Here is a 24,613-nt window from a genome sequence, read left to right as displayed (position 1 = left end):
GAGATGTCTGGTACATGTTCTTCCTGGCCCAATATCTAGATTGCTAAAGTCTTTCATATCAATGCTTTTATATGGATTATAGACAACAGCAATAAAAGATTTAAATAACATTTCTGAGTTATTTAATAACAAATCATGTGTAAACTCACTTGTTCAGCCAAGTCAAAACTAGCAACTTTTAAAGCACAAACACTAGACAGCGATTGCTGTCAGAAAGTTTAAAAATGTCCTGTCTTTAAATTTATAAGGCAATTTAATATCAGGATGAACAGATGGAGCACACTATCTTTTCTAGGTCCTTGTTGATTGAAGCTGTTATGTTTTCGTCAGAAGACAACTATTTGAACAATAAGGTTGCTCTGCCTCTCTATCTTTTAAAATTAAGTGGAATATGTGACTTTGCCTGATAAAATGTGCATTTTTGTCATGCTCTAGGACTGGATTTATTCTTTTTATTACTCTTTCAAAGATAATTAAACCAGCTCTGTCTGTGACACTGAAGACTGCAACCAGCAGTTCTCCATCTTCATCCAGAATATATGTAGTTGATAATCCATAATTAAGTTTGTCCCTACTCAGTTGCATCCTGGGTTTTGGTGGTTTTTTGTTTGTTTGTTGCTGTTGGGGTTTTTAAGGTATTTTTGTTTGTGTCTTTTTGTTTTGTTTTGGGTGAGGTTTTTTGTTTTAGTTTGTTTTTGTCATTATAATGCCTGTAGTGATTGTCACAATCCTTCTGGAGTCTAATCCTGTTCTCCAGGAATTCTCCAAGCTTTTGAGAAAGGGGACAACAAAGATTAACTTGAATTCTTCATGATTATGTTAGCACGAAATCACACTGGACGAAAACATGAAGTACAAAACCCAGAAAAAACAGGTGACACTCATGCTTTGCACACAAGCCAAAGGGTGTCTCGACTGATCAGTGCTGCCTTTAAAGATTTAGATGTCTTCAACTTGTCAGTGTTAAATAAATTAATTTCTAGACCTGCAATGAAAACCGCTTGTAACATCTACGATCCCTTAAAATCATTTTTAGAAGAAATTACGTCGTTTTGTCGGTCGCTCATTCCGAATCTCATAAAACGCAAGGTGAAAACGGCTGCATCAGTAAAATCGTCACTGAAGTAGAGCTGCTCACACACTCTGTTTTCAAAGCAGGGTGTAAGGTCTGCAGAAGCGATATAACGTGGTTTTTGTGGCACTCCGAGACAACAGTGAACTGTGTGCCCGCTCTATCGGTATTGCGGCGGAAGGAAGAGCGGGCGGTGTCACGGCCACAGCTGCGCACACGGGCTCCCTTCCCCTTTCCCTCCTCCTCCTGCTCCTCCTCCCGCTTCCCTCGGATCCCTATGGCGGCCAGTGACACGGGAAGGGCCCAGCAGCAGGTGAGCGGCGGTGGGGGCGGGGGGGCTGCGGGGAGAGCGGTGGTTTGGGGGCTTCTGGCGAGCCCCAGCCCCGTGAGCGGCTCCGGGCCCGCGGTGGCACGTTCGGCACCAAGGACCCGTTCCAGGTGTTTGGCTTCTGTGTGGAAGGAGGCTCTCCGGTGTTTTTTTTTTTGGTTTTTTTTTGGATGGGAATTTGCTGAGTACCCACTCTTCCTCAGGAAGAGCTTAGTGCCGAGCCCTCGGGGGTCTTTCCCCGGCAGGGGTCCACCCCAGCCGGGAGCTGCACGGATAGGGAGCTGCAGGGAATGTGTTGTCGCCGCTCCGTGTCGCTTTGGTCACCTTGTCACTGCTGGAAATGACAGCATTGTCCATTGAAATGCAAAAGGTGGTGTGTGCGTGGGAGAACTGAGCAGAAGTAGAGAATCACAGAATCAGTTGGGTTGTAAAAGACCCCTGAGATACCGAGTCCAACCTGTGACCCAACACCACCTTGTCGAGTAGACCGTGGCACTGTGTGCCATGTCCAGTCTTTTCTTAAATGCCTCCAGGGATGGTGATGCCACCACCTCCCTGGGCAGTCCATTCCAGTGTCCAGTCACCCTTTGTGTGAAGAAATTCTTCCTAATGTCCAACCTAAATCTCCCTTGGCGCAACTGTGAATCAGGATTGAATCCCCAATCCTTACGGCATTCCAGTACAGTGAATCTTGTCACATCTGTCAATAAGCTGTAGAAGAGCAAGGCTTAAAAAATACTGTGATTGCCACACACAATGTTTTGAACTTTGTGGGGGAGTTATTTATTTTTGCATAATGGTTTGTTGTTTTTTTTTCTTTTAGATTGATGAAATTGAAGCCCTTTCATCCATCTATGGTGAAGATTGGTGTGTTGTTGATGAAGATGAAAAAATCTACTGCATTAAGATTAGTGATTGTCTGGATCAACCAAAATGGACCCTCTGTTTGCAGGTATAGTGGTGGGAAGGAGTTTAGCACAAAATTTGCAGTTTCACTGATGCAGGTGAAAATGTGTGCTGCATGAAACCATTCTAAATACGGTTCATTATTTACTAAGGTGGATTAAGAAGCTTAAGTTGGAATCTGTGATAAGACTTCTCAGTGATTGTTTTCCTGTAACACATTGATGTGCTTGTGATATATTCAGTAGTTACATGTCCTAATTCCACACCTGGCAAAAACATTTCAGTGTTCTTCTCCAAAGACTAATTTCTGAAAAATGTTTAACATTGACTTTATGTAGCACACCTCAATAAATCTGCTACAGTTGTGTCTAGATTTATGTTCTGAAGAGTATAGAGACAAAATTTGGATCAACTTAATTGAGTACCTCTTTACTTTATGTGTTCAGAACGGAAAGCAATAAGTTTCTTAGTGCAACACTGACATGTCTACTTATGGAAGTGTGGTGCCACTTATTTAAGTCCAGTAACCATGTGTGCAACTTCTTTCAATTTTTTCCATACTTTATTTTGCATCCTTAAAAATTGCACCATGAAATATAATTGTACATGTTACCGTTATCGGAATTCTAAATACAGATATTCAGGTGTTCTTGTAATTCTATAATAACATACCCAGCTGTTTGCTTAATTTGTAACACAAACTGTAGTCCTAGTCCTCAACATCAGTCCTCCAGTAAATCTTAGCTAGCTGAGAGGAGTAGTCCAATGAATACTTTTTCTGTATTTCTTTCAGGTGATTTTGCCGCCAGGATATCCGACTGAAGAGCCACCTATTTATCAACTCAAGTAGGTAAAATTTTCTGTATTTTCTGAATTACTGTTGTTGATTGTTTACCATGTAAGTGGAAGTTTATTTAAGATGACTCTTTGAATTAAAGTATACAGGGGATGAGGGATGTTTCCAGCAAGAATATTCTGTTCTTTCTCCCAGGTTAACATTACAGAGCTCCCTATGCAAGTTTTCTCTCTTCCCTCAACTCTAATTCTTGCAGCATTATTTTGTGGTTAGGCAGCAGTGAGACTGTGGAGTTATGGTGATGTGTCTTTGGGTGTACCCCTCTTGTCTGGATCCTTGTTTCAGATTGTAAGGGATGCTTTTCATGGGATGGAGCCATGGCATGTACCATCTCCCGGTTTTCCTTCCCTGCTCTCCCTTTGTCTCCTGATAGGTAAACAAGATGGGAATGGAATGTGTAAGCCAGGTCCCTGATTTGGGTGATAGAAGGACCTGCAGGGTGTGGCACGCACATATCTACTGAGTTTTGCTCAGAAGTATTGACAAGGCAATACAAAATAGTGCTAATAAACTTGAGGCAAAGTTTGAAGTTTAACATGAGACCAGGAGGACAATGGTACAAAATTGAAGGGTCATTCTAAATATAATAGGTACTATGGTGCTGAAGGGGTTGGAAGGGTCGACTAATAATAGCGAGGGTGACTCTGGAGTGACAGTGGCCTTCCATGAAAGATGAGTCCAGCTTTTTTAACTGAGGTAAGAAAAGGCAGCCCAAGTTAAGTGTCTTGAAGGAGAACTGAGTGATGGTGCTATTCCCAAAATGTTTACGGCTGAAATCTTGATGATTTATATTTTCAAGGTGTTTATCACTTTTATGTTAGAATGTTAGAAGCAGCATATGGCACAATTTTTATTGTATTTCTTTTCATTTTAGTGCCCCTTGGCTTCGAGGACAAGATTATACGGAACTAGCTAATAGCTTGGAAGAAATATATCTGTAAGTTCAAGACTGGAATATAGTAAAAGGATACAGTGTATTTTCAGTTCCATGCCCTGCTTATTGTATGCTTTTGAAGTACCTGCATTAACCAGTAGTTGTGACGTGATTGCTGCAATAGACAGAGCAAGTTTCTTTTATCAATCTCACAGTTAAAAGTGCCATGTATTTACTAATCATTTTGCAATAACAAATTGGGTTAAACTCTTGAGAAATCTCTTTTATGTTGTTTAGACCTGATTTTCTGTAAGGATAGAAGCCTTCATTTTGAAACCTAATAGAGTAGACGCTCTTTGGAATCTGTGAGATTGTTTATTGGTACTAAGTGTGAGATTTCTGCATCTATTTTGCATTTGAATGTTAAAGCATATGGACTGTTTATTATCACGATGTGCAGCTTACAACAAGGCAAAATGCATGAGAATAAACAGAGCATTTAGAAATACTCATGTGTTCGTAAATTGCTGTGAAATTGGGGTAGTCAATGTTGTTATTTTATATGGTTTATTTCTTTCAGATCCCAAATATAATGCAAACTAAATTAAATGAAAATACATCATAAGGAAGCACAGTCATGTCCCAGATAGTGAAATCTGAACATCTTGCATAAGAAATGTTTTTTTTAATGCCATAAGGAAGAGAGCACTTAGCTTGCAAAACGGGTTTTTATCTAATTACTCAGTTACTTTGGTTAACTGTGTTTCGTAGCTAATTCAGAAACAGATCATTTAAGCAAGTAAAATTGAATTTGAAGTGTTAAAAATGCACAAGGATTTTAGGCAAAAATTCTATGAGAACGTATTCATCGCAGATTTTCAGTGGAGCAAAAAGGACAGAGACTGTCCTTAATGCTGCCCAGATTCAAAGGATTTGATGGAGTCTGTACTGCAGGTAGAGCTGCTGTAGGTGGTTCTTTAAATGTCCTGAGCATCTGGCACAAGTTGGCATGTGAGGACTGTGAGCATGGCTGTGAAAGAGGGGTTTGTTGTTTTGTTTTTTTTTGTTCCCCAACTCTGCAGTCTTGTATGCTGTTAAAGTCTTCTAATTCAGTCCCTTGCAGCTCCTTTTTGTCTGTATCAGCTGCTCTTCAGAGCCCTTGCTGGTCTTTCACTTTTGTTTGTTCAGCAGGAAGTGAATGTTTGTACTTCAGGCCATATATGTCATTTTAGACTGTTTAAAAATCCTGGAGTAGTCACTGAGTCCACAGTATTTGTGAAAGCCTTTTATCTAGTCAGTGTCTGAGTGGTTGTTGGATAAACAGATACTCTGCATCATTTGCATTGTGTGTTTGACCAGGTCTCTAGTCGCTCGTGATCTGAGTTTAGAGTTCTGCAATCTAAACCAGTATGAACTATACTGACAATTGCTGTGTCATCTTAAAGACGTGTAAAGAGTGGATAATTATAGATCACAAGTTTGTTTTGGGAGACAAGCAGTTCTCAAAAACATAGCAAATAACTGTATTTAGATTTTTTTTTTTTTTTTCCCCAGATATTCTTCTGGTAAGACTTTTATTCAGCAGAAAGCTTTGTTTCATGACTTAGACACAAGTGACAAAAAAATAGTAGCATAGAAAGGTAGCTTTTCAGAGTAAGTGTAATTTACAACTTCAGAAACTGAAATTGGGTTATAGCTGGAGAAATTGCTATTTACCTGTACAAAACTGAAAAATTTTATTTGTTGTCTAATCTCTCTCATTCCCTCACTAAAAAAAAAAATCTAGATCTTCAGTTTTTAAGCCAGTGCTTTTGTATAATAAGCAGTGTGAGATCAAGGTGTTGAATTGCTCTGGAGTCTGTCCAGATTTTGAATACAGAGCTACAGGTTTATAAATCCCTTATTTTTACTTGAATATTTTTTCTTAAAATATGGATGTTTATTTGAATTTGATTGTTTCCAACAGTAGTGCTGTATACATTAAGCTGAGTGAGAGTTTAAAGACGTAATTTTGTCATTTACATGGTTCCCAGTTGGTGGCAGTAAGAATAAAATTAATGAGAAACCTTGAGTTACATATGGCCCTAAATCTTTAGTTTTGGTTCAGAGACAAACGTGCACAGCTCATAAATGTACTAAACTAAGATTGTGAAGGCAGCTTTGCAGGACACCATTTGAAATGTCTTTTGACTTGTTTGGGTCTTGCTGCACATAAAGGAAGCATTTCTTAATTCCAAATATGTATATATAAAACATGTTAATTCCATCCTCCTGCAGTACCTTAATACACATCTGTGTCCCCGACTGAAGACTACTAGACCTAAGTCTTTACCTCCCTGTCCTGTAGGACTGGTTGTCAGAGCAGCTGAAGGAGGTCACCACTGGCAGTACAGTGCTTTCTGTAGAGAAAACTGGTCCAGGGCAAGCTCTAAGTCTGGACACTGTAGCTTAGTATTCTTTTCAAAATACTGAGGTCTGTCTGACTGACTCTTCCCACAGTTGCTTTCCCTTTGCTTAGTGGTTGGAAAGTTTCTGTCAGTTTCCTGTTTCCTTCCAGTATTGGTGCTTTCAATGTTAATAAATAAGTAAAGCATGCCACATAATGACACAGATAACCACGTTTTGCCCGGTGAAGTACCGAGACAGAACTTTCCACAAGCCTGCCAAAGCTGTATATCTCAGTAGCTTATTATGTTCTATTTCTGTGTGTCTGAAATCTGTGTGTTATTTGGTGTGCTTTTCAAATGATATCTGCAAAAATGATTCTTTATTTACTGTGGGCTTTTACTTCCAGACAGAACCTTGGTGAAAGCATACTGTATTTATGGGTAGAGAAGATACGAGAAGTTCTGATAGAAAAGGCACAATCTTCAGAGCCAGGTACTTCAGAAAGCACGCGGGGTTTTCAGTTTACTTCTTGCAGTTCCACTGCAGAGTAAGTTTCAGTCCAAGTTAAAGTTTATGTCCAGTTTTATATTGGATCTACGTGTCAGAAAGCAGTCTCCAGTGTCATGGCTTACTATATGGCTTACTTACAGTGATAGCTTCCCTTTTTAAAAAGCAGTAGGGAAAAGAACAAGGAGAATGGCCTTTGAACTAGAACAAGGTCCTCAGTTCTCTCAGGAATGAAATTACTTGCATGTGCACACAGTACATTATGCATTGTCCTCTGTTTTGCAAAGAAATTATTCGTATCAGTAATTCATTTCTGGTATTGAGTGCACTGTTGGGGGATTGGAATTCAAGCGAAGATAAACTTCACTAGAACATGCAGACAAATGATCAAGTATTCCATCTTAATTTTATTTTACTGTATTGGGGTGAGAAGTACATGATCACTAGAATTACATTGATTCTGCTGTTGTAACTCTTACCCAGTTTGTATAAATTTACAGTTCTTTAAAAAAATGGCAGAGGGGTTTTGTGTATTAAAATGCTAAACGGCTATGAAATGCATGAGTGACGTGTGCATGCACATGTGGCAGAAGGTAAGAGAAGTACTTTTCTGTGTCATGGATGTTAGTCCTGTGAGGAATCAAAGACAGAAGAGGAAAATAAATTCTATTCTCAATGTTGCTTCATAGTAAGGTCTAGTTCTAGTCTTTCAATAAACTGAGCATTTTGTTGCTACATCACAGACATTTAAGAAGTTAGTTTTCATTGATGTGATTAAAGGAGTGGATACTGAGAAGTGAAAATTTGTGTTGGAAGTTTAGTTATTTTGACTGCAACCTTATAGCTTCTACTTATTATATGATTATAATGATTTTGTAGACCTTTCGAAAGTGCTTTATCACCCCTCTGCTTTCTTATGGGAAATACCTGTTACAAAAACTGCATCATCACCACATCATAGGCTCTCAGTAGGAATCTAACTGTGATGTATTAACTTGTCTAGATGCCAGAACTCTAGATTTCAAAGAGTTTGAAATTTTGTTTTGCTTGTCCTGCAAAAAAAAAGTGTAATAAATTCTACTACTTATATTGTAATAGAACCGGATATTAAGAAAACCACTGAAGAAGTCGATGAAGATGATGGAGAAGATTTTGTCCTAGACTATGAGCCCATTCAGGAAGATCCAATTAAAATGTTAAATTACATGACATTTGAAAGTCAGGAAGGTAAAAAGTATGCTCATATTAATTCTATTGAAATAATAAAGGAGAGGCTTGAAGATTATTCTATTCTACTCAGCTTTAGAGAAAAACTAGTCACAATAAAATCATAACAAAATTTGTAACAGTCATTAAGTAACCCAACATATTTTTACTTGTTCTGTTTGTCATCTAGTGTACTTCACTTTAAAAAATGCCTTTCTAAAAGTTGAGATATTTTTTACATATATCACCATATACATTGTTTTTATACTCTTGAAAGAATGCAAACTTTTCCTTGTTTGTGATCAATAGATGAAGAACTGCCACCCATACATCATGGAAACCCAATCACAGATCGAAGGAGTACTTTCCAGGCACATCTGGCTCCAGTTGTGACAACCAGACAAGTTAGTAGAAATCAGTTCTCCTCCTTTCGCCTGTACTTTAAGCTTGACAAAATATTACTGGAATACTTTGAATTTGCCAGGTGTGTTTGTCTGTCTGTCTGTCTCTGCATCTTCTTGTGCTAACAGTGTCTGCATAGTCACCAGTTTCTTGCTTTCACTATCAGCTGAATATCTGTAAATAACAGCTCTGCAGTGCTTCCTGCTGTTCTTTACCATTCTGTGCATTAGATGTAAGAGAATAAGAACATTGTAATTTGACTTCTGGGTGATAGCAAGTTTATTGTAAAATATTTGGAAACTCCCTCATGTGTTAATTGGAAAATTAACTAACATGAATTTATAAATGTTTTCCATCTCTCAGAAAGGATTTCTATTCAAAAACACACTTGGATAATGCATAAGTAAATCTTTATCAAGACCTACTTGAGAGGGGTTTTGAGTTACTTTGTACATCGCTTTGCATCTGTTGTCATCAGCCTCCTTTGATCATCCCTTTTTAGTGGGGAAGCTATTTATCTTTTCTTATTATGAACAGAGAATTAAACCTTCAGAAGATTTTTGTCTTCTGTTTTATCCCATTTTAGGTTTTATTTTAAGGATTTTTGGTAAGGGATATTGCCAAATGCTTTTTTGAAATTCCAGGTAAGCTAAGTCTACTACATGGTCAGTGACTGTGAAAGAATGTTGTATCCCTGTATCCTTCCTGGAGCACTTTGACCTTTCAAGTTCACATACACTGTACATTCATTTAGATTTTTGTGCTACAGCTGTATCTGCTTTAAGTGGTTCTTTTATATGTAATATATGTTTGAACTGTGTTGCTTTAGAAAGGGAGAAAATCAGAATAAGTGGGTTAATGTAATTTTTTCAATTTAAAATAGTCTTCTTCTTTTATCATGATTTATGAGTAAGATTGTTCCTACACATGAGGAAGTCTGTACCCACGGTCTGTGGTTTATGAAAGGACAGATCTGTGTCAAGGAGTAGGACTCATTTAAAGCAGATTAGCGATTTGCCTTTTGCCTACAAAGATGTTCTTAATTGACATTCTTCTTTCGTGCCTTTTTTTTTTTTAAAGACAACAAATGCTCAATAAACCCAGGAATTCCCAGTCAAGGCTTATTGGGATGTGGTTAGTATAAAGACAGAACAATTCCCCAAAGTGTCAAATCCATCTTGTTTCACAAGAGTCTTGCTGTACAGTGTGAGGTGATTGGTCCTCAGACTGCAGGGAAGCTTTACTGTGGTATGGACTAATTTTTCTGAAAGAGAGTCAAAATTGATGAGGAGCTGAGTAACCACTACAGCTGTAGTGAAAGCTGGCTTCTTTATCAACTTTATCTGCATAATCTGTGTGCTGCAATGATACTCATTGATATTTTGAGACAGTGTACAGAGTACAGTGTGAACTCCTTCATTGAGTGGGACTAAGAACTGATTTATTGTTTAAACATCTTGTGTCTTTTATGAGCAGGTGCTTCACTGACATGTCACATCCTTTATTTCCCTAAAGCAGGAACAGTAGAGAGGGGAACAGGAGGAAAAGAAATGCTAAGGAGCTACATCAGGGAAAAGGATAAATTGTTGCTTAGACTTAAGATGTCTGTCTTCGAGGTTCATTGCTAATACAGACACATAATAAATCTTTAAAATATGTTTTTAGCAGCCTGGTAGCTGGCAAATAAGTAATGTCAAAAGTGATGATCGTTTCATGTGATTTGTACCTCAAGTCCATGTACTGTCCACATTTATGAGACTGTATTAATATAATTCCTAAATATTCAAAATAAAGAGAAGACAAGTGTCTGAAAAAATATTCTTAACTAATAATAGCAGTTTTTTCATTGAGGTATCTTTTATTTGAGGTGATTTTTGTCAGTTGAATTTCTTCAAGAAAAATTGGAAATAGCACAGTACAGCTAAGACCTCGGAGACATTTTTCTTTGCAACGAAAGGCAATTTGCTTGCCAGGCATGTTTTCCCAAACTTCCTCATCTTCAGTAATGTTTTGCATTACATACTAAAATGATGCCTTAATCAAAAACTCTGCTTTTTGCTAGACCATTGGAAAGGTTTGAACACTTGCTAGCTTGTTTAATTAGAAGCGTAAGATGAACTTATATTGATTAGTGTTTTGAATTTGGTACTTCTTAAGAGCAGAAAAATGAACATGATGGGAATATTTCCTGGGAAATACTAACACTTTCAGACCCCTAATAGAACCTTTTCTTTTTTTATTGTTCTTTCTCTGAAATGGAAACTCTGAAAAAAAACTATCTTTGAAAGAAAAGGAAAAACTCGAAGTGAAATACAGTAAGGTTTTTTAAACATCACATTTCAGGTGAAATAAGTAAAAGCAGCGTGTAGTGGTATATTCGAGTTGTGTTCTATTCCAGCTTAATCTTATATTTGGAAGAATAATCAGGTTGATTACTTATACATAATACTTATTAAAAATACTTTCTGAAACTTACTGTCTTTCCTGTTTAGTAAAGCAATTTGACACTTCTATATCTTCATCAATAACATGAATATATACAATGTACAAATTCAAGGAGCATCTGTTTTCAGTATCCCAGAAAAATGATTGGAAACATGAGGGTACTGAGAAGCAGCTTCTTGAGATACACTAAATATTTAATTAATTTTATGTCAAAGCGTAAAATTGTTTTGTGTATGTACTGAGAGAGATGTTTGTTTTGCAGTGATATTGAGATGTGTATATAAAATCCCTGTTGTAAAAGGAGGGGTTTTTCTATTTTTTTTAAGGTAAAGAGAGTTCTTGAAAAATTATATGAGAACAAGAAGATTGCAAGTGCTACTCACAACATATATGCATACAGGTGAGATGCAAATAGTGATTTTTCCTTTTTTTTCTTTTTTTTTTAAGTGTTCTTTGACAAATGAGTGCAGGACATAAGAAAGAAATCCGTTCCTATTAAATCCTTGAGGGAGTACGTTTCTTATTTGAATGGTATTGTAGGCTTTACTTTGAGGTCAAGAAAGTAGAACATACAGTAGGAAATAAGATAGTGCAGCAGCATTAGAAATAGAAAAAAAAGCAAAAGTGGATTTGAACATGTGTTGATGTACTTTGTATAGTATGTCTGAGCATGGAAATGCTGCATCATCCTGAACTAAATGTGTTTTTACTTGGATGAAGTAACTTTTTTTTCCCCCCAACCTTATGTTTAGAAATAGCTGAAAATGTTCAGTTGAAATAAGACTCGAAACAGAAAGCCTGATGCAGACATCTGGCATATGAAGTTTCAGCTGAAATACGAGAAACTTCAGGGAAAATGAGAAACAGGTAAAAATGAATTTGGCAGTGATCTGCCTCTGGCAAATGTTGTGAACGTAGCTTATGTGAAACGAATCGGTCTCAGTCCAGATAGCGATGTAGGTTTTGTGAGGAGTGTAAGTGACAGTAAAAGGGAGCCCTTTCCTTACTGGAGGAACCAGTCATCTGAAAAAGCACTGTAGATGCTGATCCATTCATGCCCATCCTTGTGTGATCCTAATGAAACATGAAATGAGAGCAAGTGAAAGCTTTTTTTACCAAAAAGCAAAAGTAAGTAAAGGGTTTCTGTAAAGAGGGGATTTCTGTTGTTGCAGATGATGATCTGGCTTCTTTCACTCGTGCTATCCAAATACACTTCAAAAAAGCAACAGACACATAATTACTGCTTCCTATTTGTCCTCTGAGTACTAGAAGCCTCTTTCTCATTGTATCACCTGTGTCTTAGTAAGTTCAGAAGTTATAAAATCAGTTGGTAACAAACAGTAGACCACTGTGCATTAGTTCTGGAAAATTAGACTTGTGCAGCTGTCCTTTTTATGAAGCAATATATCCAAAAGTTTCCTGGAGCGTCCCCCGGGAAAGGAGGTGACATGGAGAATCTGAAGACGAATTTTAGGAATAGTTTCATGTTGATGCTGAAATACAGACATAACTAATTATTCATGATGTTTTTGTCCAAGTTCTTACCACTTACAGGTTTGTACCGTAATTTGAACCTGTATCTGGTAGCGTTGGCTTCAGCTAGGTGTAATTATTAGACTAAAAACCTAAGGATTTTTCTGTTTAGGGACTTTATGCTGGTATGACTCTGGAGTTAACCTGAAGTAGGTAAAGTCTGTGTGAAAGCTTCTCAAAACTTGTTCTACAGCACGGATAAATATTTGTGGTTTACCTTAAGCCTCATCCTGTTTTCATGTAAATGTCCTTAGTAGAGAATTATAATTGATACATATATGTATGAAAGATCTCTGAGACTTTATTAACCATGTAAAGATGTTAGTTGATTGACATTTTTTTAATCTATTTTGTTTTTTCCAAGAATATACTGTGAAGATAAGCAGACTTTCTTACAAGATTGTGAAGATGATGGAGAGACAGCAGCAGGTGGACGTCTTCTTCATCTCATGCAGGTTCTAGAAATTAATCTTTGACTTCTAGAAATCTTGAACAGATTTTAAAAATCACTACAATGTAAATAAGGTTGTAGAAAATTATTTTAATTCTTGCTCTGCTTGCAGTCAAACAGATGATTGCTTTTTTAAAGGTGAAGGGAAAAACAGACTGTAGTAGTTTTTCAGCTCTCAGATTATAGAAATGAGTGATGTTTCATAGGGTGGTAGTAATAGTTTGAATGGGTTAAGAGCTAGTTAAGTTTTGAAAGCTGTCAGACTTTAAGTGTCTAGGCACTTAATATTCCATAAAAATCTAGTTCAGAAAGTGACATGAAGTATCTCATTTCAAATGTGAATATGTCTAAATTATATGGATCATCTCTCTTCATCTGTAGTCCTAATTACTGAGAATATTTTAGTTTTGGAAGAATACTAAGGTAGGGATCAGAAAAGAGCAATTTTCAGCCATAGAAAAAGATTATAATAGTTTATGGGCTGATTTCTAGATGTTCACAGATCTTGTAGTTTTTTTGTTATGAGCTCTTATGACATATGATATGGGTATGAAGATTAGGTGACTTAAAACATTTGTTGTTGCTGTACTTATAGCTCTATTTTTTTTTTTTATTAGAAATCTAATCCTATTTCAGATAAACCTAGCACTTAAGACAGCTCTTTCTGATTACAAGAAACTGTATTTTAGATTAGTACTGTCCTGTTCACTGTGAACAGTTGCTATACAGAGACTTTATGGCTGATACGTAGAGTAGAAAATTCCTGTCACAGAAAATGCCTCAATCCTTTTTTCTTTTTTTTTCCTCATTATCCTTTTCATTTTAAAATTCTAGGAATATTTCTGTTTTCACAAACAGTGATAGACTTCTGTAATAGCATTGTTCAAATTAGTGAAATACCTATTTTTTTCTCCTTAATGAAGATGATTAATGGTTGTTAACATGCACATGCTAACAGTACTAGCTACATTTTGGTATCCATATGAATAATGCCTGTGCCCTGAATGTTTTGAGCCTCATCCATCAATACTTCCAAAAATGTGGATAGACAATCTGCTTAATAATAAGGGTTCTGTGGAAATAATAACTGATCATATCAAACAATAAGAAACGTAACTCAGTAATTTTCCCTTCAAGTAATGCCTGAAGCTTTTGACACATGTATGAGCAATGGTAGTGCATGAGATAGCTTTGTGCCCTTTCTGAGGGATACATGGACTCATTTTACTTTTGCATTTAACATTGGATAGAGGCTTGGAGAGGAAACTTAAGCACAACTGCTGACTTGTCATTCTTTGTCACTCTCTGATAACCTGTGTGTGTGCCACAGACCTGACTGTAAGGCCTTCATAGAAAAGCAAGATAGTAAACTCTTTTTATGTTTAAAACTGGTGCCAACAGTAAAATTAGTTCGGTTAAAAAAGAACAACTTTTATTTCTTTCTGTTATTCACAGATTTTGAATGTCCACAACGTGTTAGTTGTGGTATCCCGCTGGTACGGAGGTATTCTCTTGGGACCAGATCGATTCAAACATATAAACAATTGTGCAAGAAATGTACTGGTGGAATATAACTACGTACCTTCAGTGGTAAGTTTCTGCCCCTTAGAAGAAAGGCATTTGCATGTGAACTTGTGTGAATTTTTCCTGTTAGATGAAGCCAGAAGAAAAGTCATACAACCTGTGTCATCCTTGGGTTGCTTTGATGCGCTCACAGGATCAGTGCAGAGAACTTCCAAGGATGCTAGTGACCTGGTTTGGAAGTGTGAGGTATGCAGCACAAGGGTAGAAGCAGTTGACAACATTGATCCAAACACAAATGTAGGAGCTGGGGGAGGATGGTAAAGGGAAATGTCTCTTTCTGTATTCAGAAAACTGGAAGCTGCCACTTCTAATGCTTCCCTGTGCCACCAGTTATAGTCTGCAGGCAGACTGAGCTTGGGAATCTTTGTAACTAGCAGGCATTTTCAAAATGGAAAGCTTTGTTAGACTCAAAGAAGTTTTCAGGATTATAGATCACAGATGACACCATTAAAAAAAAAATCCAGACTAGAAGAATTCAAGCAAAGTAACATTACTGGTACGGAAAAGATTATGGGAAAATATTCCAAGGGAACTTAAATAACTCAGGAAACAAGCTTCCAAATGACTTTGAATGGCATTTTACTTGTTAAAGGACTCAGGTCATTTAATAATCTCACATTCTTGTTTCTCAACATTTTTTCATCCTCAGAATCAACATTTTTTCATCTTGAGAAAAGCTTATTAGATATGTCTATGTGCATTATAGCATGTATAGCATGTAATTGCTAACTACAGAGAGCTTCAGATAGTAGGAAATAATTACTAATGGATAATTGAAAAAGTATGCAGCTGTCAGGGTTTTTTTTTTTGTATATGGAAGTATTTCAGGTAGCTATGGCTGAAATCTGAGCGTTCTTTGCCATTTCTCGCCCTCCGCTTTTCAGTTATTTGCTTTTTTCATTTTAAAGGAGCTTGTATATATTTGACGATTCACCTTCTTGACAGTTTATCAGTGTTTTCTTTGAAAACACTGCACATAAAATAAAAGGAAATTAATGATTTTTAAGTATTTACCCTCCTGAGAAGGTTTAGTACCAAAAAAAATACCTGCTTTTTCTATTTTTAACAACTTAAAACAGACTATTTTTTTTTTTTACTGTGTATTAACAAACATATTTGGTTACCAGTGTTCATCAGAAAAATAACAGATGGAACTTAGGGTAATGATTATTCTAGTGCCATGGATGTGGCTCTTGGAGGAAGTATTCTTTTAGCTGACTCTCTTCAAAATAGCAGAGTTCAAACAACCTGTTAGAGTCCATTTCCCATGTGTGAGCAATAGAAAGGAATAGATTAAAATGTCTTGTGTTCTTGTCAGATTCCTTCACCATTTTGGGGAGTGCTTGCAGTGAATGCCTACCAAAGAAAAGTCTTGTTTTTCAGAATTGGCAGTCAGGGTAAACTGAACATTACAGTGTTGGTCCAGCAAGACTGGCCAAATTTTGGTTTTCCTGTTGTAGGTTTGTTTCACTTAGGGAAGCAAAGCAGTTTTAATGTCTCCATGTATCTCGTGATGAGGCCACATCCACACTAAAAGGTTATATTATACAACTCAAAGTTTTCATAAATCCCAGTGAACACTGTTCATAATAAAAATAATTCTCATGGGTTACCTTGAGAGAATAGTTGTGGTTTACAAAAATATTGTTTCAGTTTTGAAATGCTTGTTTTTCATTTCAGGAAGAATCGTCTCGACAAGCAGGAAAGAGCAAAAAGATAAGGAAGGACAACAAGAAGAGAGCAGAACACTAATTTATTTTTCAAAAACTTTAAAGTGTTATTTTGCACATATTTATACAAAGAAAACCTGGACCTTATTGCCTTATCCAATACAACAGATATGTTGTATTCAGAAGAGAACTCAGTAAAACTATAGATATATTTTCATCTTGTTTTGTGATTTTTTTTCTGCTGTTCTGAAGTAGAACTTAGACACAAGTACTCTGTTTCTTACGCGTTTCAGCTCCTCAATTCGAGGACATTGCAGCATCTGGAACCATTACCCCATCCCACCCCCTCCCAACAAACAACAGCTGACTAATTACTAATGTGGATTTCTCGTCTTCTCCATTCCTGGATTCAAATTAAATATCTGTCTTGTATTAGTAATTGAATTCTCTAGTTTTTTGTATCAAGGCTGAGACTGGAGTCGTCTGTACAGCAGGTTACTTTCTAAGTTTCATATTTTCTTCTGTAAAAGGAAAGCCTGTGGCTGAGTGCTGTATGGCCTTGGAGAGCCTGGTCCTGCCTGTGCAGTTCTCAGTCAGATGCTAGATAGGGCCTGCTTGGTGACATAAGAAAAGCTGAACATGGGCAATAAGCTAAGAAATGTGATGAAATTACTAAAAATTTCTTTGAGGATTGTTCTGAAACAATCAAGACTCTAGGAGCCTGTTGAAAAGCTGAGAATTAAGTGTTGCATAATTAAAGGAAACAGTGGTTTCAACACTGGGGATTTTGAAATAGGACTGTTACATCTAGTAGTGAAGATAAAAACGTTCTGAAGACTTCTATTGGTGTCAAGTGGGGAAAAAAAATAAGTGTTATTGATATGATCACAAAGACTTGAATTTTCTGGTCTTTTATTAATGGCTTTCAGGCTTTAATACATTTTTAAAAAGGCAAAAAAACCCAAACTCACCAGGATGTTTCATCAGTTAATTGTCATATTTCTATTTTGATGAGATGAATTCTTTTTTTTTAATGTACTCTTGATATCTTCCACTTAGAGAGGATAGATTTTAATACTCTGTTGGGTTTTTTCTTTTTGTTTTCTCAAGTTGTTTCTTAAGCTTTGTGACCTCTTAGTCAGAGATACTTTCTTAGGTCAGGTACACCTTATGTATTTTGGTCATATAGTAATGTTAGGTCTGTGACTGTTTTTAGTGACTTTTCTCCAGTAGCACTTACATAGTTTAAAGGTGTAATTGTAAGACTATCTTACTTGACCACCAGCTTGGTATGTAACTTTTTGCTGATAGCTTCTTACACTGAATTGTTCATTATAAGTTCTCCAGGACTGGTACCCCACAAAACCTTTCTCTCAAAGCTGACTTCATCTAATCAAAGTAACTATTTCAGAGTTTGATATAGCAACAGAGATACTCCTTAGCAATTCCAATAACTTAAAAAAAAGCCACCAAAATGCATGATTAAAAACCAAAACAAACATGCTGATTCCTGCACTGACTATTAAAACGATTTTAGAAAGTTACACTCACTTGTCTGCATAGCAAAGGTCTTTTGAGTTCAACCTTAGCATTTGTACTTGTGATTCTAAAAATGTTTTTCCTCTCAGGGAAGGAAATCCACACTGCATATGTAGTAGTCTTGTACTGTTTGGTCATACAAGTATTTCTTGTTCATAGTTTGTCTTATGTGTAGACTCTTTTGAAGTAAAAATTTTGGCACTCACTTCAAGTACTTTAACGACTTAACTATTGCAAAGTTTCTATTGCATTTCTGAGAATTTTGAGATTGTAGCAATTCTCTTTGTATTTCTGTTTGCAAGCATTTCATAAGTTTAAACTTCCTTTATTCTAAGAAGAAGATCCAAGAAGGGAAGGAGGTTACAGAAATGGCTGGCAACAACTCTTAACTTTATAAATTCTGTTCAGAAATAAAAATATTGTTAAACTGAAGAAGCAGTTTTAACTGTTTTTGTTATCAAATACTGTGAATTTGTTTAAGACATAGTCCCTACTTGTGAAAGAGTTACAAATTTCATTATCTGGCAAAAAAAAAAAAAAAGGAAGAAAAGGAGTATAGAATTAATTTATACCTAAAGTACAGTTGCTTGTCATAAAAATATGTCAAATATCAAACACTAGCAGGAAAAGGTGGATTGTGACATTTATTTTCTTTCTGGCCACTCTGTTGTCTAATCTCTTTATTTTACTGTATTTACTTTGCTATTCTGGAAATGAATTGGGAGTATGTCTGAAAACAGATTAGCCATTACAGTGCCACAGTCTCTGACAAGGTCGTATCAGAATGATTTATTTCTCTTTGTGTCTCAAACTTCAGTGACCAGACCAAGACTTTGTATCTGCTCTCTGATTGGGCTATTTTGTTAGACAAATACCTTCTGAAGAACTGGTAGGTGGTTTCTCTTTCAAACAGAGACTGCAGGTAGAAGAGCCTTAATTAATTTAAGACAGTTGAGCAGTGGAGAACTGTTATTCTTACAAGCTTACAAGTGGTTATGAGACTTAACAGTTCTTTTAAGTGTCTTACGTGTATCTGTAGATCTTCCATGCTGAAATATGAAAAGGTGGTGTTTCTAAAATCTACTATCCTTAACTGTTAAAAGTGAAGATAATTGTCTTTCTTATTGCAGCATCGCAATTCTGGACTGTTTGTAATTTCTAGTTCAGGGTGGTGCTTCTACTGTTTTATATCTGCTCCTTTTTAATGTGGGAAAGAAGGAAATAAAAAGAAAGCTAGAACATTTACTGTGGATCCCTTTGGTATGTTTATCTGGGATATGCATTTATTGCCTAGCATATCTATTTGATTAAAAAATGAAAATCAGCTGTTTATTAGCTGCTTTAGATATTTTTCTATCTAGACCTGTGTTCTAGACTGATGCAATCATAGCCACACAGTAATTCTGCTAGAAGCTCATTTAGTGGATCTACTGTTAAACATATTTGTAGATTACTTGCTACACACAGGCTTTCAAAGCATGATGTGGAAAAATTGGATATCTAAGATTTCAAGAAACCAAGTTAAATCTAAGTTAACTCCAAGAAGAAATGTTGAGGGAGGGAGATGGAAAAGAATTGTGGGGCTGTATATGTCTAGAAAGCACCCCAAGATTTAAACTGTTTGGCAACGTCAGCTGGTTCTTATGAAAACAGGGAAGCTGCTGAGTTTCCCCTTGAGGCTTCAGTATGACTAACAGAAGAAAGGCTAGTGGTATTACTTAGTAGCCATGCCACACTGTGTTTTCTGCATTACCTCCAAATGAAATAAGGCAACAATGGACTTTCATGCTGGGAAGATATTTGTACGGATAATAAAGTTCTGTGTTTCTTGTACTGCAGCCATTCAAACATTTAATAAAAGCACTTGGCAAATGCTAATGAGTTTGTTCCCTCAACAGAAGCAAAGACATGACAGCCAACATTTTTCGAATTTAAGTATCTAAAATTAGACACCAAAGTGTTTTTAGAATCTGTAATAAAAGTGATTGAATTTTTGCAACTGTGGAATGCTCACAGCTCTCTGCAAGTAGTTTCATTACTCATACAAAATATAAGCATTTGTGGAAGACATGATTTTTCCCATCAGTGTGGGAAAAAAGAAGCCTCATCCTGTGAATTGCCAAGCTCTCACTCATGTTCAGGGGATTGATACTTAGTTCCTTGGTGCTGGTACGGCAGCTGCTCATATGTCACTGGGGCTGATGCTAAGAGTTTTGAAACTGATTCAGTGGAAGTTTTGCAGGTGACCTCTGAGGGTTGGACCATTACTGATTGACTGCTCTGGTAAGTGATTCTGTATACGGTTATTTACATCGTATCAGTTTTCAGCCCTTGAGCCCACTAAAAGAAGAACAATGAAGTCAACCATGTCTTTGGTCAACTAAAAGATAGAACAGAGAAGAACCACAGGCTTACTGAATTGCAATGACATTAGATAAGCAAGGATGAAATTAGAAAATAGCAAAAATTCTCATTAAGATATGTACACAGGAAAAAAAATCAGAAAAAATTGTCCATAATGCTAGCAAGCAAAACACTTCTGGGAGGGAGGGAAGGAGGATAAAAAGAGAGAACCTCAAATCAGCCCTCCTGACCTCTACAGATAAGAATCAGGTTGCTTAAAGAAGAACTTGCATTTTAAAATATGAGCTTGAAAAAAACCCGTATTTCTTAACCAATTACTCTTCTAGAATTATATGGTTTTAAAAACCCTAAGAAAATGAGATTTATCTAGCATCAAAAGCTTTCACTTTTTTCCTCTCCTGACACAATTTTGCTTTTAATGTATATTGGATTTTTGACCCATCTTGTTTTAACTCCTTGTGAATCTCAACCTTTTGGATAACTCTGCCAGGTACAACTTTCTTCCCAGACTGAACTGACCGGGATACACAACATGCACAACAGCACTGCTGGAACTCTGCAAGGGGCTGCAGTGTGTAATGAGACTTGGCCCACCCAGTCACCGAGCTCTGAGTTCTCACTGGGAGTGTTGGGGCTGCTGGCTGTCCTCATGGTGCTGCTGTGTCTGGTCACCATCCTTGGAAACGTGCTGGTGATCCTTGCTTTCATCGTGGACAGAAGCCTGAGGCATCAGAGTAACTATTTCTTTCTCAATCTTGCTGTTTCTGACTTAGCAGTGGGTAAGTCACAGTTGTGGAGGCCTGTACTGCTTGTGTCCTGGGAATCTTGGGAGAAGCAATGGGTTTTATTTTCTGTGTGTTTTCTTCTAAGAGAACTATTTCCCAGATGTTTTTAGGGGAAGGGAAAGAAATGGTGGAAGTTGCATGGCGTGTTTTAGCCTCTGATTTTTCAGAAAAAAACCTGCTTTGTCAGGTGAACAGGTAATGTTTAATGTTACTGCTTCAGGATAAAATACTGTGTGTGAATTTTATGGAATAGCAAATAATGGGAGTAGCTTGCAAAGAGCTTTGCTGGAAGTTTAGATAGTCCAATTACAGCACGTATTACCTGGCAGATCTTGCATACATGGTCGATATCCTCTGTTTCAGTTGGGTGTCACACAATGCAGATAATTGCCTGAAGTTTGTGATTAAATAATGATGAATAGTATTTTTAAACATTTTGCTGTACATACTCTATCTAGAGCAATACCTTAGGAATATGTGTTTGTATAGGTAAATAAAAATAACAAACAGTTTCTAAGAAGTTTGATTGTACATGTGTATATTTATAAATAGGGACACATATGATTTTGAACCTGTACTGAGAAAAGGTACAATTAAGACACAAATGTGATGTGCAGTTGAAGACTGATGTATTACAATGTTCTGTGAAGTGCTGAGTGTCTCTGCTAAAAGTCTTATTGATTATTGCGTATGCAGAAGGGTGTTTTTGAACAGTTGTGGCTATTTAATGAAATCCATATTCTGATTTGTCATATCACAAAAAATATTTTTACACTGTTTTTATTCTACTATTTTTTAGCCACACATTTAAAAAGAATGCTGAAAGAAAAGAAGAAACTCTACTTAAAATTTATTGCCAATGTCAGAAGTTCTGTTAGAGGCACAGCTTCTAATAGTCCTGTCCTTGTGATGTCCAGATCTCGTCGTATAATGTTTTGATCTCTTCTCCCATATGCTTGATGTCTTCTTCCAGCTTACATCTGCCTTGTTGTGCCACAGAGCTGTTGTTGCCTGCTGTCCAGTTGCATTATACAGGAAAAAAATACCTCAGTGAGCAGAAAAAACCTCCCACTCTCAGTAAAGTGGCGTTCTGTCATCTGGCTCGCAATCTAGCACCACAGTGAACAAATACTATCATCTAGCTGGGAGGTATGAAGTAAATAATGTACTGTCAAAGAAGGAAGTAGAGCTTACTTGACGTTACTTAATTTCCATAAGGTTTTGTTTCTGGCATTATGTTTACCAGAATGTTTAATTTTTAATTCTAAATTTACTTAAAAGCTTTGCCTACATTATAGTCAAACTTGTTTGTATTTCTGTAGCTACATAATTTAGATTTGATGTATATCTAAATTATTCTTACTTTCTGCATGGTACTAATTGCTAAAAGCTTGCAGTCATTTGCTTATTCTTTTAAAATATCTAATCCATCTGATTTTGATATTCAGCAACTTTTGCTTTACCTCTGTGCTTCTGGACCTACAACTGGATTTGAATAGAAATCCCTTGATTCTTAGTAGAGGGAGAATAATAGGAATTCTGTTATTTTTATAAACATTTCTATGGAAATAGAAACTCTCAAGATACTCTTCAATACCCAGTACAGGAGTATATGCTATTAGGTAGTAAATCTAAAGTTGAAATCATAGCTTTTCTCCCCCCATGAATGTTAAAATACATAATACAGCATTTTGCTTGAAAGAGCAAGCGTTAGTTGCTCTGTAGATGCAGGGATTCCATTTCATTGCATGCTGTTCGCTGCATTTCTGCATCCTAGCAAACTCCACCGCTCTTCAGCCTCCCAAGGCTGCATTGTGACTCTGTGTGGGGTGATCACCTTGAAATTCATTAAAATAAGGTAATATTGTCACTTTCACAACATTTATATTAGCCTAAATTAGATAGCCATGGGTGTGGGTGGGTCACTCATGTATGTTCCCATGGCTTGATGTGTTCCCATGAATAATCTCCTATCAGCTCACCACTGAGAAGTGGTTATGGTCAAGAATTATGACAAAAAGAAATGTCAGGCTGGGTGTGTTTAATTAACTGTGCAGTTTTTGTCAGCCTTCTGTTCGTATAGTTTTAAAAATGAGTCTGAAACTCGGTTTTCTTTAAGAAGTTACTTTTGGAACACTTTTGGACACCATATCATGCTTCTAAGAGGATAGAAGCATAGCAGTGGATAATTTATTGTAGAAAGCAGTTAGCGAATTACATTGGGGCAAAAGATGTTTTTGTTTGTTTTATTTTCAGCAGTTAATGCAGAATAGTGTTGATTTCAGCAGGTAAGAAAGTCAACTGCTCCTTCCTTTAGCAGGTGATAGTAACAGAAGTAATAATGATACACAATAAACACAATGCACCTTTCAGAGAGGTATTAATTGTAAGAATATTACTACTGCTGAGTTTGTAGTAAAGTTTTCATTGGTTGCATGATAATACAAAGCCTTCCATTGGCAATTCCAGTCAGTATCAATTGTACTTTTATCAGATACCACAGAAATGTTTCTATGCTTTGACAAGCACTGCCTACAGTGCTGACTGACATGTGTGCTGGTTTTATTTTCATAGATGTGTTCTGTATCCCTTTGGACATCCCTTATGCCCTGACAGGGCACGTGGCACTTGAGACAAGGCCTGTACAAGGTCTGGCCTGTTATGGACTATCTCTTGTGCACAACTTCAGTGTTTAGCAACGTCCTTATCAGCTATGACCAACGTCCTTATCAGCTATGACCATTTCCTGTCAGTTACAAAAGCTGTAAGAATAACATTTCTAATTATAGCTTTATACATATTGGAATGTCTATGAAACTCAGATTATTCACCATTAACACTAGAAGCTAAATGGTCCTTTGTTATTGTAGCATTTTTTTCTGAAAAATGATGATTCTTTGGTTTTGCATTGGCACTTAGAGATAGGACATTGCCTTGTCTATAATTGCAATGTTACATTCCTGCTCTCTGCATTAGAAATTATTTAATAACACTACAGAGAAGATGGGAAGGCCAAGGTAGGAAAGGGACAGCAGACATATGGAAAACTTGGGCTTTGTCCATTAGAAGAGGTGTGACAAAAAGTGGTTTGAGTCAAGGATGTGCTTAGGCTTTATAAGAAGAGGTATGGAGGGAGATGTGGGATGGACTGGCTGAAGGTCAGGTGAAGATCTGAATTAATGGAGGAGGTGATTGACATGCTCTGCCAACATGCAGTTGAGTGGAAACTAAGCTCTTGAAGCCAAAAAAAAGGAATGCATCACAATATGTGGAGAGTTAAGAGGTGTTTCTTGAGTGTTGACATTCCTCTGCTACAGAAGATATCAAAGATATTCAGTAATAAATATTATCTTTCACCATTTCTAAGCTCTATTTGGCCATAGAATCTTAGAATGATTTGGATTGGAGGGGACCTTAAAGATCATCTATTCCAGTGCTCCTGCCCTGGACAGGGACACCTCTCACTAGACCAGGTTGCTCAAAGCCCTATCCAGCCCTGACTTCCAGTCATGGGGCATCCTCAGCTTCTCTGGGCAGCCTGTTACAGTGCCTTACCACCCTGACAGTAAAGATTTTCTTCCTAATATCTAGCATAAACCTACGCTCTTTCAGTTTAAAGCCATTCCCTCTTGTCCTATCACTACCTGCCCTTGTACAAAATCCTTCCCCATCTTTCTTTTTTTTTTTTTTTTTAAAGCTGAAA

General features: G+C 36.8%; 2 protein-coding genes and 1 pseudogene across 2 annotated transcripts in view; all 3 read left to right on the top strand.

The window, feature by feature from the left end:
- Positions 1-1,297: 1,297 nt before the first annotated feature.
- On the top strand, positions 1,298-16,439 carry IMPACT (impact RWD domain protein). The gene is made up of 11 exons (XM_027887544.1): positions 1,298-1,385; positions 2,224-2,352; positions 3,100-3,152; positions 4,037-4,099; positions 6,831-6,916; positions 8,030-8,158; positions 8,447-8,541; positions 11,311-11,384; positions 12,882-12,972; positions 14,424-14,558; positions 16,233-16,439. The coding sequence occupies exons 1-11, from the start codon at positions 1,350-1,352 to the stop codon at positions 16,302-16,304; spliced, it is 963 nt and encodes a 320-aa protein (XP_027743345.1). The 5' UTR covers positions 1,298-1,349; the 3' UTR covers positions 16,305-16,439.
- Positions 16,440-18,845: 2,406 nt separating this feature from the next.
- LOC114059303 (histamine H3 receptor-like) overlaps positions 18,846-24,613 on the top strand; it is a 20,495-nt gene continuing 14,727 nt past the window's right edge. The window contains exon 1 of the mRNA XM_027887575.1: positions 18,846-20,615. The gene's annotated coding sequence lies outside the window, so the exon portion shown is untranslated. The remainder of the gene's footprint in view (positions 20,616-24,613) is intronic.
- The window catches only part of LOC114059304, a 9,891-nt pseudogene continuing 5,890 nt past the window's right edge, over positions 20,613-24,613 (top strand).

The sequence above is a fragment of the Empidonax traillii genome, unplaced genomic scaffold, assembly GCF_003031625.1.
Source record: "Empidonax traillii isolate 1590-97213 ecotype Southwest subspecies unplaced genomic scaffold, ASM303162v1 scaffold215:size2007263, whole genome shotgun sequence".
Lineage (NCBI taxonomy): Eukaryota > Metazoa > Chordata > Aves > Passeriformes > Tyrannidae > Empidonax > Empidonax traillii.
The sequence above is the reverse complement of the archived record's forward strand: the minus strand, read 5'-3'. Positions and strand labels throughout refer to the sequence as shown.